The sequence below is a fragment of the Pygoscelis adeliae genome, unplaced genomic scaffold (assembly GCF_000699105.1).
Source record: "Pygoscelis adeliae isolate BGI_AS28 unplaced genomic scaffold, ASM69910v1 Scaffold160, whole genome shotgun sequence".
Taxonomy (NCBI): domain Eukaryota; kingdom Metazoa; phylum Chordata; class Aves; order Sphenisciformes; family Spheniscidae; genus Pygoscelis; species Pygoscelis adeliae.
The window spans coordinates 7219205-7235984 of record NW_008824035.1 but is presented as its reverse complement, the minus strand read 5'-3'; the positions used below and the strand labels follow the sequence as shown (position 1 = coordinate 7235984).

The 16780-nt window shown below is 37.9% G+C and overlaps 1 protein-coding gene across 3 annotated transcripts in view; it reads right to left on the bottom strand.

The window, feature by feature from the left end:
* The window catches only part of SESTD1 (SEC14 and spectrin domains 1), a 60515-nt gene that overhangs the window by 1469 nt on the left and 42266 nt on the right, over positions 1 to 16780 (bottom strand). For all 3 annotated transcript variants that reach the window (XM_009332329.1, XM_009332344.1, XM_009332337.1), the window contains 8 exons: positions 13779 to 13901; positions 10208 to 10402; positions 9459 to 9573; positions 8148 to 8307; positions 5412 to 5493; positions 4968 to 5090; positions 3349 to 3540; positions 745 to 866 (listed from right to left, as the gene is read on the bottom strand). In XM_009332329.1, the coding sequence (XP_009330604.1) occupies positions 745 to 866; positions 3349 to 3540; positions 4968 to 5090; positions 5412 to 5493; positions 8148 to 8307; positions 9459 to 9573; positions 10208 to 10402; positions 13779 to 13901 (1112 nt within the window). The remainder of the gene's footprint in view (positions 1 to 744; positions 867 to 3348; positions 3541 to 4967; positions 5091 to 5411; positions 5494 to 8147; positions 8308 to 9458; positions 9574 to 10207; positions 10403 to 13778; positions 13902 to 16780) is intronic.

Sequence of the window (16780 nt, the reverse complement as noted above, 5' to 3'; positions counted from 1 at the left end):
CAGGCATAAGCAGACAGAAAAAAGACATTTCATGCAGGAGTGGACTAGTTTGACTAGGGAACTCCAAAGACAACAGATTGCACAGCTGCGCACGGGATCACAGTATGGGCAGATGTTTTTCCTGATGCAGATTAGAAGCCATGAGCAGGACAGGGAACAGTGACCTGGACTTCCAAGAAGATACTGACAAAAGTCTGAAGTGGTGAAGAGGCTGATGAAGATGCCTCCAAGCTTTTTATGACATTTTTTGTGTTCCTACATTTCTTAAACTATTTCTACTAATGAGCGAACCCTTTGCAAATTGTTTGTTAAATGCTTCAAAAATAGAATGCCTAGGGATGATGAGCAGGGGATCCTGGGATTTAGGACAAATTAATTTATTTAGGATAAATTAATAAAAATACTATGATTCAAATCTGATACCTTTTTTCAGGGAGAAGAGATTGGGACTGGTCATTCTTCTGTTACTTCTACATACTTTGCTGGTGTAAAGACTGCATAAATCTAATAATTACAGAGTGTAAAAAAGCTACTACTTTGAAAAAGTGGGCATGTTGTCTTTGGAAAGTTTGAAATTGGACCTGCCTGCTTTCTGTGAAAAGATGGGAAAGAATTTTTAATGAGTATTAGTGCGCAGCCTTTTTAATTTCAGCAATAAGCATTCAGGATTCTTCTGCATACGAGGCTATTATGAGACTTTACCAAAAGCATATTCAGTAGGCATTAGAAAAACATTTTGCATACCCATCGGGATAAACTACAGGCACTGTTAGTCTGTCCAACAGCGATTTCCCAACCGCTTCAATTTCATCAAATTGCTCCATTTCATTAAAAGCTTCAGGCTGCTCTGGACATTCTTGCAAAATCTGTTAAAAAAAAAAGGAAATGCAGGAATAAAGTAGACAACGGATAGCATGCAGTTTTTTTAAGTACCATTAACTGGCAGAGTGAATGCTCTTTCAGCATCTTCACTGCCACATTTGTATGAGATCAAATGAAATATTCATCTAGTTCAAGAAAGGAAAATATCAATTAAGCTACGTTGAGAAAATAGTTCAGGGCTACTGCTGTTCTGTACTAGAACATTTTACATTACTTCTAAGAGGGAACAAAAAAGAAAAAAATTCTTGCTAGGCAATATTCCAGCAACAAATATAAAATGCACAAAAATAGGAACCTGCATTAAGACAGTCATATAAAATGGTAGAAACCATTTTCCCACTGTATTCAGCGTTGCTGCAGCCTCACCTTGAATACTGTATGCAGTTCTGGGCCCCACAATTTAAGAAGGATGAGAAGGTCCTTGAATGCATCCAGAGGAGGGCAACAAAGCTGGTGAAAGGGCTGGAAGGAATGTCCTATGGGGACCGGCTGAGGACTTTAGGCTTGTCTAGTTTGGAGAAAAGGAGGCTGAGGGGTGACCTCATCGCTCTCTACAGCTTCCTGAGGAGGGGAAGTGGAGAAGGAGGTGCTGAGCTCTTCTCCGTGGTATCCAGTGATAGGACACATGGGAATGGTTCAAAGCTGCACCAGGGGAGGTTTAGACTGGACATTAGGAAGAATTTCTTTACTGAGAGAGTGGTTAAACACTGGAACAGGCTTCCTAGAGAGGTGGTCGATGCCCCAAGCCTGTCAGTGTTTAAGAGGTATTTGGACAATGCCCTTAATAGCATGCTTTAACTTTTGGTCAACCCTGAAGTGGTCAGGCAGTTGAACTAGATGACCGTTGTAGGTCCCTTCCAACTGAAATAGTCTATTCTGTTCTAGAAACATGAATAACAAAGGGCCCCTTACAAGCAGTTTCAAAACTAAAATCCACATCTGGCACAGAACAGGTGGGATTAAAAAAGTCTGAACACAAGTGTTTCCAGACAGGATTGGGACCCAATACAAGTACTTAGTTCTATATTTTCTTCCACTTCTCCCCTCTGCCACTTCCTACTTTCTTCCAAAGCAGCATGGATATTAACAGCATATTTTCCTCACAGACTCATTAAAATGTCACAATAGTGCTAGGAGAATTATGTTTTTGAACAAGAGCGGTATTTTTTCAGCTATCCATTTACTTTTTTTAAACTTATGATTGCCTAAAAACATAGTAATTAACTACTGCAATAATGAAAGAGTGCTCATAACATGGACTGAGACAACTCTTTTAGGAGTTTATGAACCACTGAATTCAAATTTGGTATCAGGTAAATTTTTTTCAGCCATCAGTAACAGCACAGAATATATATTTCTGCTTTTGTGAACCTCCAGCAACTCTCAATGCCTACAAACTCAAAGTATCTTCCATTAATACAAACAAGAAACGAATAAAAGCAAGGAGCATATGAATCAACCTTGCATCCATGCTCTGCTTCAATGACAGAATGAATTTATTTTCTTTTACCATGTGCAAGGTTGTCTCTTTTTGCAGTTATATGCAATTTTATTGTCAATATTAGAGATTCATACTCTAAATTGCTTTTCTAAAATGTATCACTTCACACAAATAATGGTTCCTGGATGAAAAGGCCCTACCTCTCGTGATCTACATTAATGGGCACTGTCTCCAATTCAGGCATTTGAAAACTCTCAATGTTCCTCCCCTGCAGCAAGCTGTTACTGAAGAGCAACTATCCCTCATAACATTGTTGTTGATTGCTCCTCCTCCTCTGTGGCTTCTAGCATCATCCAACTGGGCACAGTGGTGAGACACTTGGTTACAGGAGTTTGAAAACTGAAAACCATACCAAGGCAGAGGCGTGTTTTGAAGAAAGCACGTCCAAAACCCTCCAAGTGCAAAATACAAGATGTGGCAACACAGCACGCATGGAAACCAAATTGGTGAGAGTTTCATTCATTTACACAGTTTGTGAGAAGAATATCACATTCAAAATGCACACAGCTTAAAAGACAATACTCCTTTTAATTCTCCAAAGATCTTAAATGACCCCATAGCTTTGTATTATACCTTGCACAAAAACACAAATCAAGAAGTGTTCCTTGACTTTAAGAATTACATTCTAAAACACACAAAAAAATGCTTTATGATCAACATCAGAGTTTCCCTCTGAAGACTTAAAAAAAAAAAAATTCTTCCCAGCCCCAACTCAGTGCACCTGAACTTCAGGGCTGCTGTTCTCCTTTTTGTTAAGCAGGCCCTATACCAATATAGGCATGCAAGCAATAATTGCATTGAATATTGAAATTAACCATTAGAAAGATATGCTTAAATTCTTTTTTCTGCTTTTTTTTAATATTTAGAAAGGGAAAAAAAATACACACCAACAACTTCATTTTTCTTACATTTTGCTTGCTTAAATTCTGATAAGAAATTTTTCTTCTTAAAAACACAACACTCACCTTTTCAGCACTTGAATGAAATGCAACAGCCGTTTCCAGCCGGTGTACTCTTTCTTCAGATGTTATTGTAAACTGTTTCCACACTCTGTTCAGCCTTGGAAGTGTGTCCCCTGAGGACCTTGAAGTGCATCGCAGGGACTGGCACAGGACAACAGTTGCCTGCAGTAACTGTCTCCCATAATCGTAAGTACTCTAAAAGTTGGAGTGGATGGGACAGAAAGTACAAATAAAAACTCTGCATTTAACTTAGGAGCTAATTAGCATCTTAAAACAACAGCAGACAAGTTTATGAAACCTCCTCAATTTAGGTCCACAAAGTATATTGAACTAATCTAGTCTACTAGAAAATGCTGCTGAAGTATGAATAAAATTGTAATGACCAAACAGTACTTTCGCTCTTCAAAAAAAAAATCCCATTGTCTAGCGTTCACACTGGCAAAAGAACAGAGCTTCCTGAAAATATCAAATAGCTACTTAGACCATACATGGGATACTTGATATCTACTGCCAAGATGACTGTCTCACTGACTTCACTGTCACCGTGTTTGTGGTCACCCAGCATCCAGACGTGTTATGGCACATCATTGTAACAGCAAGCTACCCTCCTGTCATCGTCAGTTCTAATTCATCAAAAAAGAAAATCAGTTCCAGTGTAACAGGTGCAATCTGAAAACATCACATCTGTTAATTGGCAAGTCTGAATTAGACATTCCTAAAAGCAGTATACATCTGAAAAAGCACCTGAAAACGGCCCAGCTTGTACACTTTCGATTCTTAAGTGAAATTCTTTCACATGTACCTGGCATCTGTTTGCATATCAAAGATTCACAAACAGGCATGCAGACATGCCCTATGGCTTCAGTGCATTTCAGTAGACTCTTGTACAGTAGGATTCATTAGTTGGCTGCTACAGTCAAGAGTTAAAGCTGTCAGTTCTGTTCAACCACTAACTCTGCTAGTGCCAAAACTCCTTGTACAAGCAGGACCATCATACACCAACAGCCTTGTTGGTGAGAACAAGGTCCAGCATAGCACCACTCCTCATTGGCTCCTCTACCACTTGGAGAAGGAAGTTATCATCGACGCATGCCAGGAATCTCCCGGATTGCTTATGCCCTGCCATGTTGTCCCTCCAACAGATATCGAGGTGGTTGAAGGCCCCCATGAGGACCAGGGCTGTAAGCGTGAGGCTGCTCCTATCTGTCTATAGAGGGCCTCATCCGCTCGGTCTTCCTGGTCAGGTGGCCTGTAGCACACCCCCACCGTAACGTCACCTGTCCCTGCCTTCCCTTTAATTCTGACCCATAAGCTCTCGGTCAGCTCCTCATCCATCCCCAGGCAGAGCTCCACGCACTCCAGCTGGTCATTGACACAGAGGGCAACACCCCCTCCTCGTCTCCCCTGCCTGTCCATCCTAAAGAGCCTGTATCCCTCCATCCCAACACTCCAATCATAGGAGCCATCCCACCAGCAATCACTATTTCTTCATTCAAGCTTTGAGGCAAACCTTAAGACTAGTAACAGCTGTTCCATGATTGTCCGTACAGTTAGCAATTCTATTTAGGAGATCTTCTGAAAGTGTACAAAACCCATATTGTTAAAGAAGCAATTCATTTCACCTGTGCAACATCAACAAATTTTCGATGTTTCTCCAGTAAAACTTTTGTTTCTTGAGCATCATCTCCCAATCGGATGTGTGTCTTCAGCAGAGCATCCAGCAGTTCACTTAACCATTCTACTGCCTTAAAAACAGAAGTTAAAAGAATAAAAACTAGTAAATTAAAAAGAAATTAATCCAGAAGGGTGAAGTAACTTCAGTACTAGCATATACATTTGATATGGAAAAAAGTTAAAAGAGAGCGCAAACTGGTAGATCATGCATGCAATCACCAAATACACTATTTTCAGTCATTGCTATATCCTTTATTTTCACTGTACAAATTCACTAAATAAAACTATACTTGAAAGCAACAAAAATTATACTGTACAACTATCAATCCCCGTAAGTTTAGCCAGTGGACTACAAAGACCAGAATGATGAAATTCTGTAGGCATTTCCATACCTGAGCAGCATCCTCTTCACATTTAAATAACTGTACCATCTGAAGCATCTTCAGTCGCCGCACGTCCACCATATCCTCACACCTTAAACAGTAGCACAGACAGACTCACCAACACATGCATAGCAGACACTCTGAGTTTGACAGCGATGTTTTCAGTGAGCAACATTAACATGCAAGTGTTCATGAAGAGGTGATTAAAGCATTTTTGTGCCTCTAAGCTTGGCCAAAATACGTAATCCCTCGCATAACAATAAGAAACATGCAATCAATAGAACTGAGCACTACGACCCACCGAAATCATGATCCTCAAGACTCCCAATATGGCTACACTACAGATAGTAATACCAGCAGTAGCTACAACGCCTTCCAGCTGCATTGCATGTTCCTTACCTTGCTGCACTGGTAAGATTTGCAGGCCACAGAGAGGCTTACATGGCTAAGACAGACTTTCTCCTACTGAAGTCTAGGTGAAAGCTGGCTTAAACCTGGCATAATTCCCAATTGTACTGTGAGCTGGTGGCAAATTTTTCTTCGTGAATAAAATGAGGATGGTTTAAAAGATGTTAATACATCTTTCCATTTTTCTTTTTAGCTAACTAAAGATTGTAATAATTGATCCCTTATATGATGATGTCCTTTGCTATAACTTGTCAGGAAGCATTTCAAAATCTAATTCATATAAAAACTAATTCTAATTCTCTTGTTCTGAATTAAGCATGTTTTGCAGTTCTTTCTCTAATCAGAACCAAAAAAAAAAAAAAAAATTGAAAGTTCTTTTCTTTCCACAGTGAGAGCTAAGCTAATACATTTAACAGAATGACCTTTCCACTTCAATTTCAGAGCCTACTAAGTAGACAGCAAGATTCAGGCTCCTGTCCAGTGCAAAGGGAATTACTGTCAACAACAGTTAGCACTGTAAGTGAATGCAAAAGACGGCATGCACGGATCTGTTCTTTCAAACTGGCTGCAAACATAAGCACTTCCAAAGAACAGTTTGTTAGCATGCTGTGTTTTGTTACATGTCCTGTAGCGCTGCGATGCTTACAGAAAGGAAATTTGTTGCTCTAATAATGCAGGAAAAAAGTTTATGGGTTCCAAAAGCGTAACTAAAGCAGCAAAATGGCCCTAGAAATAAACACTATACTACAGGTGTATATAAACAGTTGCAAAACATTTAATAGGGGGGGGGGGGGGGTAGGGAAGTGTCACAAAAATTACTATTAAATGCTATTGAGAGATAGTAGTCCTTATCGTACTTTTTTTTGTCTCTCATCCAAAACAGACATGAAGAACCTTGTTTAATCATTCATCATCTGGAAGCTGCTTCATACCTTTCTCTTGAACATTTTATTGACTTTTTGATCCTCTAATTGACTTCCCGCAATTCTACATCCCTTCTGAGAACAGGGACCAGAATTTTGTAACACTTAAAGCACAAATGGACTACAAATCTATACAGTGACACAATTACATTTTCCTTTTAGTTTTCTATTCCTTTCCTAATAATCCATAGCGTTCTACTTGCTTCTCACAGTATGACTGAACATTAAAGCAATTTTTGCAAAAGTTTTCCAATGTTTATCTTTGAGTTAACAGCTGGTTCAGATTCCATTACTATATGAAGTTTTTCCTTCTCCCGTGTGCATTTCTCTTCTCAGTACAGAATTCCAACTGCCATTTTATTGCACAGTGACACATGGTCCTCTATAGCTCTTTGCAGTTGGCCCTCTAAACACAAGTGCTGCTCAGGTAAATGGGATTCAGAGGACATACTTAAAAAAATACCTTCTCTAAGCGTCACCAAAACACATGGTTTCTTACACTAAGATCCCTAAGAAAACAATTTGTGGGTGATAGAATTAATTCCTAAAATGAGCAACTTGATGCTCATTAGACCTTGTTGTTCCCTAGAGGCACTTTTTTGTTCAGCCATTGCCCTCAAAGTTCAGGCACTTTCTATGGAGAGTACTTTATGGTCTCAGAGGTTCCAGTAGTAATAATGAGCAACATCATCTGATTCTTTCACACTGTTGAGTAGAAAAAAAGGCCGTACTATAGTCAACCCAGTACTACTACATCCTTAAGAAAAAATAATCAATGAAAGGCTTGGAGGAAGAGCATGATGGCAAAATCCATCCTTCTTGCAAATTCAATTCTCCCCAGCATTTTTCCCTACTACAACTTCATTCCCCACCCTATCTTTTTCCAAAACTCACAAAAAAACACATTTTGAAAACTGAACTCTGTGCCTCCATTTTATAGCCTGTCCCCCTGACACCAGCTCATCTTTCTTCCTATCTTCAGGAGTGAAAATGCCACACTCAAAGGGTAGAGACTGTGAAAAAGAAGAGGATAAACAAGTCTATATATAATTAATACATAATTTTAGAACCATCATGACTACTATAGTCTTAGTATACCTTCCATCTCAAACTGCTAACATAAAAGATGCCTCCACTCCATAACTCCATATAAAAGGAATGTATAATTCTTGAGCATTTACAAGTACAGGAAAGCACTCAAATACTCCATCCAGTACCAAAATACAAAAGGTGCTTGGATTTAGGAACATGCTACAACAGATTAGGCAGGGAAGCTTCTGTGCACTTAAATATATCACAAATATAAATTACAGTTGTACTACATCCCTTAACTGAAGATAAAGCAAAATGGTCTCTTTAGTAAAGTGACCTATCAGCACACGAAAATCGTAATGAGTAGAACTGATATTATTACCTTTGTTTTCTAAGCTGCATATCTTCCATCACTCCTTGGATATGGTCTACATTTTCTTTGTTTTCAATGGTCACATCTTTTCCATAGGCCCAGGATGCCTGATTAGATATCTGATCAAGAAGACTTTGACCTTTCTCACGCAAGCCTTGCAAGCCTAAGTCTAAAGAAAAAAAGAAAAAAGAAAGGAAGAAAAAAAAAGTCAATGGTCACTCATAAATTTGGGGTTTTTTTTTCCCCCAAAGGAGAGATAGGAAACGCAACAGAATCTGAAATGGAAGTCCGGAAAGTGAAAAGGACATTACTATCTGTCTTTAACTACCCTTTCCAACTTTTAAGTTTGATTGAGTATTTGTCTATATTAACGAAGAGTTCAGGCTTTGCTATTTTATGACCTAGCAGGTAACAAGAAAAGGAATAAAAGCTGACAGTGAGTACTAACTTTTCAGCATATAAATAGCTAATTAATGTCTTTCATCCACACAGTTGCACAATACCTAAAATATTTATCACTGCTAAGCAGTGGTAGCCTAAATGTTCTTCCATGGCTGGCAGAAGTTACTACTTTATAATACATCTGATATAGCTGACACATTTTTCTATACTGAAATATGCCAACCCTTAGAATCTGCTGTTACATCTATTATGTGGCAGCTCTACTACCTGTTTTCCTGAAGGAATATCTAGTTTATGCATCAACTGTTATGTTCCGATCGTAACTACTTCCACCATATATGATTTTGCTTCAAAGTTCTTTCTCCTACAACATATTGGACTAGATGATCATTGTAGGTCCCTTCCAACTGAAATATTCTATTCTATATGCTTGACGGTGTAATAACCTTAAATGTGCCATTTATTAACATTTACATTCAAAGCTACTGCAAAATACTCAGTACAAGCATTCTAAAACTGAGTGGACAACAGTCTTAGTCATCAATGGGTCAGTTTTGGAGACAAAAAGATCATCTAAGCACTATATTCCCAAGATACTAAGGATGATTAGTGGGGAAAAAAGTTTGTCTACAGAAGAAATGCATGATAGTGGTACATAACAAATACATATTACATGCAAAACTTCTTTTAAAAGAAAACATTTCCAGATCATTTTCCCCAGACAGAACTACTATGCAGTGGATTGCATAAGCAAGTCAAAGGTAGTTAGGTGGAGTATTACTTAGCTAGGAATCACAAGAGAGAGATATTATTTTTTCTGCTGTCTTTTTTTAAATGGGGTGGTGGGATTACTGGGGTTTTTCCTGTAACACATTCATTAGAATGTGTGTATCTGAAATGCAGAAATATTTTGCTTACCAACACTTTTCAATTTCTCTTCCAGTAGTTTTAAAGTTTGTTGAATTGATGCTCCATCTGTTGGTGCTACATCTACACATAACATTCCTAGTAAACCATCCAACTGCTGAGACAACTAAAATGAAAAACAACATAAATATTGATATTTAAAAAGAAGTTTTGAGCTTCAGATGGTTGGGTCTGCAATCTTCTTCTAAATGTTTGGAAATCTGTCATTTTAGAAGTTTCTCTTTGCATCTATAGGAAATGAAAGTAAAGATGAAAGATAAACAACCCATCTGCCTATAAAATTCCAATAGCATACATCCCTAGATGGGGGGAGGGGGGAAGCCAAGATAATTCTTCTTTTTTTTTTTTTTTTTAAAGACAAGCATAGGAAAGGAATAAATGCCAATTTAAAAAAGAAACTATGAAAAGTACACCAAATTTCAGTTCAACTAAGGCATACGCCTCTAATTTAAAAAAAAACAAGAAGAAGGGGGGAAAAAGCAACTTTTTAACTAGTAACCATTTTATTTCAAATGCTATTGAAATGTAAGACACATTATAAAGCACTTCCCTCCTAAAAAAGGGGAAATCCATCTTCTCAGTGTTTCAATTATAGTAAATGAAGACTTACTGCATTTTCCAAGTGACATTATATTTCCCCCCACCCCCCTAAATTTTTTCCAATGTATTCAACATTTATAATACTAAGGCAATAATATATTGACAGGTGAGCCTGTGAAAAGTTAAAAAGAAAAACTTACATCCTGGGCAACACTGTGGAATTCAAGTGCTGCTTGTAATAGATTCTGCCTGAATTCCAGCTGACTGGCCTGTCGGTAACACACATCACTCAGCTGTTGCTGCAATGCTTTCAATTCCACAAGGTCCTCCTCATCCCCTGCATTTAGAAGAGCTGCTATCTGCTGATTAAGCTCAACATAAACAGCAAACCACTCCTACAAACACAAGAAAAATAAGCATTAAAATAATACCAAACATAATTCTATTTCTCTTAAAATGGCATACATCTAACTGCAGGCTAATCAATAATCAGATTAAAAAAGGAACTTATTACAGCTTACACTGTAATTATGAAATCTCACACAGGAGGAAAAAACATTCCTAACTTCAAATCAACTCAAAAAGTGCTTGGTACATTTTAATATATGTACTGTAGTTTTAAAAAAAAAAAAGGTGCAGAAAGACGGGGAAGATTACAAGGCATGGCTACTAACTCCCACCACAAACTCCCACTCAAACTATTTTACTGAACCAACAGAGGAATTCCACCATTTTTAAACAAATATCTAATGCTTACATGTCTATAGTGCTCTACTGAAACAAAAGACCTTTTGCCAAGTGGTAAGCTATTACAAAAAAGCTGATCGTAAGACTATGTAGGAGTTACTTTCAGTGACATGATTGAAACCAGCAATAATTTTCTTCAAACATTTAGAAAAAAAAAACTACTGTCGACAAAGTGGAAATAATCTCTATCTTCTGAATAAAACAGAGTATCCACATACAGAAACTTCAAAATGATCCTTCTTTCTAATTTAAGGAAAACTTTATATTACTCAATTCAAAATGCGTAGATTTGTTTTTCAAATGCTTTGATTACTGAATACATACATAGGAGTTAGTTATGTTGTCATGGTGGCGTATTTGCAAAAGAAAATAGTTCAAATAGAGAGAGATTTAAAAACTACTTGATACATCAAGATCACATTCACATCTTGCATGACTGAGATGTCTGTAAAGCAAAACATGTTTGCTCAACAGCTTTTATTTCAGCCTACAGTGAAGTGACCTTCAAATGCCCTATGCATTTCTAATGCTATGGAATAGCACCATCTATTGGCCTAAAATACCTGATTTAATTAGTATTCTTGTCACACTCCTATTGGGATGTTTGCAATTTTTTTAAATTATGCCTTCAGCTTTTGCATCATTTATTTACAAAGCATGCAAAATATAGAGTATAAATATCCATATTCTGAAAATTTTTTTTCTTTTTACCCAAAGTCGCCTCTACCATCTGCTCACAGGAAGAAACAGAGTATGAAAAGATGCAAGGAGGAGAAAAAAAAGTAATGAAAAAGTTAAATTAGCAATCAGCCGAAAATTTAAGAGCAGAATAAGTCTCTCATCTACCCCAAAAGGGGCAACTAAGATGACATAATATGGAAACACCTTGCATTGTCACACATGTACTATAGATATATAGGTTCAATAAACTCAGTTTACACATCATAACTCTTGTTATTACCTTTAGACACTGAACATACAAATCAATCTTACTGAGCGTGATAAGCCAACTATAAAATGAGAAGTCAAACAAAAAATCTAGATTAATATTTTTAGCTTTTATTTTTAGCATTAAAGTAAAATAGTTGCAGCAATTGATTTTGGTCAAGCTATCAGTGAAATCAAGAGACTGGCAAAAAAGTGTGTTTCTGATCCTTTCCATATGGGAAAGTTAGGCACAGCTGTACGTGACAGCTCAAAATGATGGAGAAAAGGCCAACATTTGCTCAAAAGTAACAGCTGTAGTATATTGCTCATGAATAAAACAGAAAATGAAAACCCAAAAAAACAAACCACCTCCCCAAAAACACAAGAAAACCCAAAAAAAACCAAACAAGAAACAAACCAAAATAAAAAGCCACCCTAAGAAAATACTTTTTTCTCTTCAGAATAAATTGTTACTTCAAAAAAAGCTTATCTGTAAAACAAATAGAACATTTTTGCAAGTGTCTTCAAAATAGAAATAATATAATCAACAATAAATAGGAGTAGATGCAAGAAAGCAAGCATACAAGCTGTCAATTCAATTATTAGGAGAGAAAAAAAACCCAGGGAAATAATGAAATAGGAAAAGTACACTCAGCTATAATGAGATGTTTAAAAATCAAAGAAAAAGGCAAAGCACGTTTTTCCAGTGCTGTTGTCAAAAAATGGGTTTAATTTATAAACAGGCATCTAAATTTAAGGTAGGCCAGTGGTTTCCCAATTACTTCTTTAATATAAAATTAAAAATATTTTTCCTGACTGTTGTTTCTATGAACTCCTGCCAGCACCTGAGAACCAAGCAGCATTCATCTCGTCAGTGCTTTAGTGATGAGCAAACTGTAGGCCAGCCTGCAAACTTCAGTGGGATTTCAATGATTTCAAGGCCTGTATTTAGCCCCAGCTGAAGCATAGTTCTCCATTATAGACATCCAAGTGAGAACAAAGTATATTCAATCTTGTTTTCCCTTTTAAGTTTGAAGTGCTAATATGACTGGAAGATATTAAAAATTATTTTTGTCAATGAAGTAGGCAGGGGATTTTTTTTCTTTCCAATTAGGATTTTAACTGTAAGATGTTTTATACTTCAGAAGGTACTGGTTTTCAGGGTAGAACACTGCTCGAAGAGCTTAAAGCAATGAGAAGACAGAGGAGGTGAGATTCACTTGACCAAACACAGACACCTACAACACACACTTCTGCATCTGAGCAAGGAAACCATACTCAGTAGAGATGTAGTCAATAGAACCAGTGTAGTCTAGGGCACAGTGATTCTCAGACTAAAGGTTTGGGTTGGGTTGTTTTTTTTTTTTTTCCTAAATTAGGGCAGAAAAATTATAACCCAGTGACTATTTTCTTTGCCATGACTGTAAAGGAAACTTAGGAAAAGTGGACAGAATTGTCAATGTCTACATCAAGGAAAGTCAGAAAAGAGGAAAAGCACTGTGAGCAACACTTCCTTTGGGAACACTGAGTATTCATACACCAATTATAGTTAATCATCTGATGGAAAGACAATTCTACTGAACCTTTAGAAATCTTCAAAATTAGAAGCAAAGGCATCAAGTCAGTACAGTTACAAAATAAGTCTCTTCAATATTTCATTAGGAACATAAACTATATCTTAAGTCTTGATCAATGAAAGTGTTAAGCCAGTTTCAGCTACCGGTAAATGTAGTTTAATAGAGACAGAAATATGAACTTATTCACCTGAGAAGTACAGGACTTCTCAGACATTTTGGCAGGGAGGAAAAAGGAAATTTAGTCCTCCTACTCAACATGAAAATTTAAGTGCTGTAACATAATAAAAACAAGAAAAATCATAGATAGAAATCAGTATTTTTCTACACTGGAAAACAAAATAAATAACATGTACATATAATGACCATATTAAGTTCTTAAACTGCTCAGGTACTTTCCTCTGTAACCCATAAAATCATGCACTATGCAAAATTCCTAGATACTCATAATCAAAACACATTGCTCGTAACTGCATGTACTTAGAATTATTTTGCTACTTGAAAAGGGTATGGGAAGTCTCACACTGTGCTGACTCTCAATCTCTTCATGTTTCTGTTGCAAAGCTTGTGAAGCTCTAATTGAATCACCTATTCCCCACTGGGTTCTTAGCTGTTCTGATCCAGGTCCTTCAAGCCAATTGACTACCTGTCAATAAGATAAAGATGACAAAAATAAAGCAGCAAATCAATTACACAAAAACTGGTATAAAAAGAATTATGTAACATAAGCAGAAATATTTCAAAGTAAGTATATGTTTATGGAAAAAGAAGTCTTTTTAGGATCTGCAGAAGTCTTGTTGTTGAATCCATTCATATCTTCAAAAGCTTTAAGTAGAAACTACTCTTCATTAACCTTAGCCTCTCAGCTCTATGAAAGCAGGTGACAGCTAGCAAAAGATTTGTCACATACCTACTTGTCATTTCATATCTCTGTCAATAAAAGAGCTTAAACTACAATTTTCTTGATAATGGACCTCTCATGTTCAAACAAGAATTTTTGTTGCCTAAGTGAATTACTATGCACAGCTGTATTCAACCTCACACCTGAGAGTTTTCTCCTCATTTTGTTGAATATATTAACACTTAAGCACAGGATATGTACTTATTCCAAAATTAAATTTATACAACAATTTAGTATTTTATATATTTATGTCTTTTCAGTTTGCTCTATTCCAATAACAGAAGCCTCTTACAGAGTCTTAATGGCCACATCTCATAGGACCTGCCTTTGCAGAAATCTTTGCAGGGTCATGGCAATACAGTTTTGGACTACAGTATTGGATTTCTTTTATTATTACTATTTTGAAACTTTCATTTGATGTTAACATTATTCAAAGCAAAGCAGAGTATCTCACTTCGGTTTCCTTATATGCAACTGAATTATCAGATGATATCTATGGCAAAATTTTATGATAAATTTTTAAACATCTAGAAAACAGGGACACCCTTGATGAATCCTAGTGCAAAAGTCACTTACTACTGGAATCCTGAAGTACAGAAATGCAGGAATACCCCCACATTTTGAACCTTAATGAAAAAGCGTAAGAAATCAGCTTCCTCTCTTCAATATGACTTTTGTTTAAACAAAGGTGACAAAACAGCTTCACAGTTTTTCAGGAAATATAACACAATACACAATGTAACACCAGAACTGTGAAGACAAATGAAAAAGGGACTAATTGGACCATTTTCCTAGCCCTGCTAGGCTACATTGCAACAGTAATCAAGAATGACCATCACCATTACAGAAGGTCAATCAATTCACCCCACCTTTTAGTCATGAAGTCTGTGTCTTCCCACCCACTCTCTTCCCGCCCCCTCCCCTGCATAAGAGCAGCTGTTTCAGAGCATGTATTCTTTGCTCCAAAAGCATCCTGGGTCTTCCTTACTTTTATCATTTCTGGGACAAATTAAGACTCTACAGCTCGAGGTTCTTTTTGTTTAAAGAGAAATTTGTGCTCAGCACCTCTGCACAGCCGTCTCTGGTTAAATACGGAATGGACCTAGAAGTGAAGGCACCCAGATGTCCCCCTGTAACCTCAGTGTGGCCTGGAAAACTACATAAACAACAGTTCTGGTGCAAGTCTGAAACAGTGTGTCCTCTCTGACCAAGGCCACCTCCCCATTACAAGTTTCCAGCAACTACTGCATTGCCTCTGAGACCACTTAGCTTAGCACATGGCCCTTCTTGTGTGACAGATACTTGACCTGAGGAGAGGAGTCACATGGGGACCTGGAGAAAGAAGCGATGTTATTTTCATAAACTATATTTTTAAATGGTTAATGACTAGACTACTGCAAGGCCTGGCATTAATTTTTGTGAATTAAGATTAGAAAAATAGTAATTAACACTTCTGCCTAAGGAGAGACAAAGCTAGAATTTATCATAACAGAGTTTCTCAGCAGTCTGTTTAGTAGGACTGCTCATCAGAAAACATCTGGAAATCATTGCCATCTTTATACTGCAGAATGAAAGATAAAGGAAAGGGAAACAAAACTATGGAATAGAAGGAAGAATGGTGGTTAAAAAGAGAGGTTAGGATACTGAAGGCACAAGGGAAGAGAGGTGGTTATGGATAAGAGGGCTTTGAGACAGGAGTAAGAACTAAGCAGTTCACAGTAAGCAGAAGCAGCAAATAGTGAAAATGAAACAGGAACACAAAAGCAAGCCAGGAATGGTTACTGATATAAGAAGCTATACAAAGAATGAAAGACAAAGAATACAAATATACAAAAATATACCAAAAAAATATACAAAGAATGAATATACAAGAATGTCCTTCTATGACAAGGTGACCTGCTTAGTGGATGAGGGAAAGGTTGTGGATGTGGTCTACCTAGACATTAGTAAAGCCTTTGACACCGTTTCCCACAGCATTCTCCTGGAGAAACTGGCTGCTCATGGCTTGGACGGGCGTACTCTTCTCTGGGTAAAAAACTGGCTGGACAGCCAGGCCCAAAGAGTTGTGGTGAATGGAGTGAAATCCAGTTGGTGGCCAGGGTCACAAGTGGTGTTCCCCAGGGCTCAGTTTTGGGGCCGGTCTTGTTCAACATCTTTATCAATGATCTGGACGAGGGGATCAAGTGCACCCTCAGTAAGTTTGCAGACGACACCAAGTCGGGCGGGAGTGTTGACCTGCTTGGGGTAGGAAGGCTCTGCAGAGGGACCTGGACAGGCTGGATCAATGGACCGAGGCCAGTAGTATGAGATTCAACAAGGCCAAGTGCCAGGTCCTGCACTTGGGTCACAACAACCCCATGCAGCGCTACAGGCTTGGGGAAGAGTGGCTGGAAAGCTGCCTGGCGGAAAAGGACCTGGGGGTGCTGGTCGACAGCCGGTTGAACATGAGCCGGCAGTGTACCCAGGTGGCCAAGAAGGCCAATGGCATCCTGGCCTGTATCAGAAATAGTGTGGCCAGCAGGAGCAGGGAAGTGATCGTGCCCCTGTACTCGGCACTGGTGAGGCCGCACCTCGAGTACTGTGTTCAGTTTTGGGCCCCTCACTACAAGAAGGACGTCGAGGTG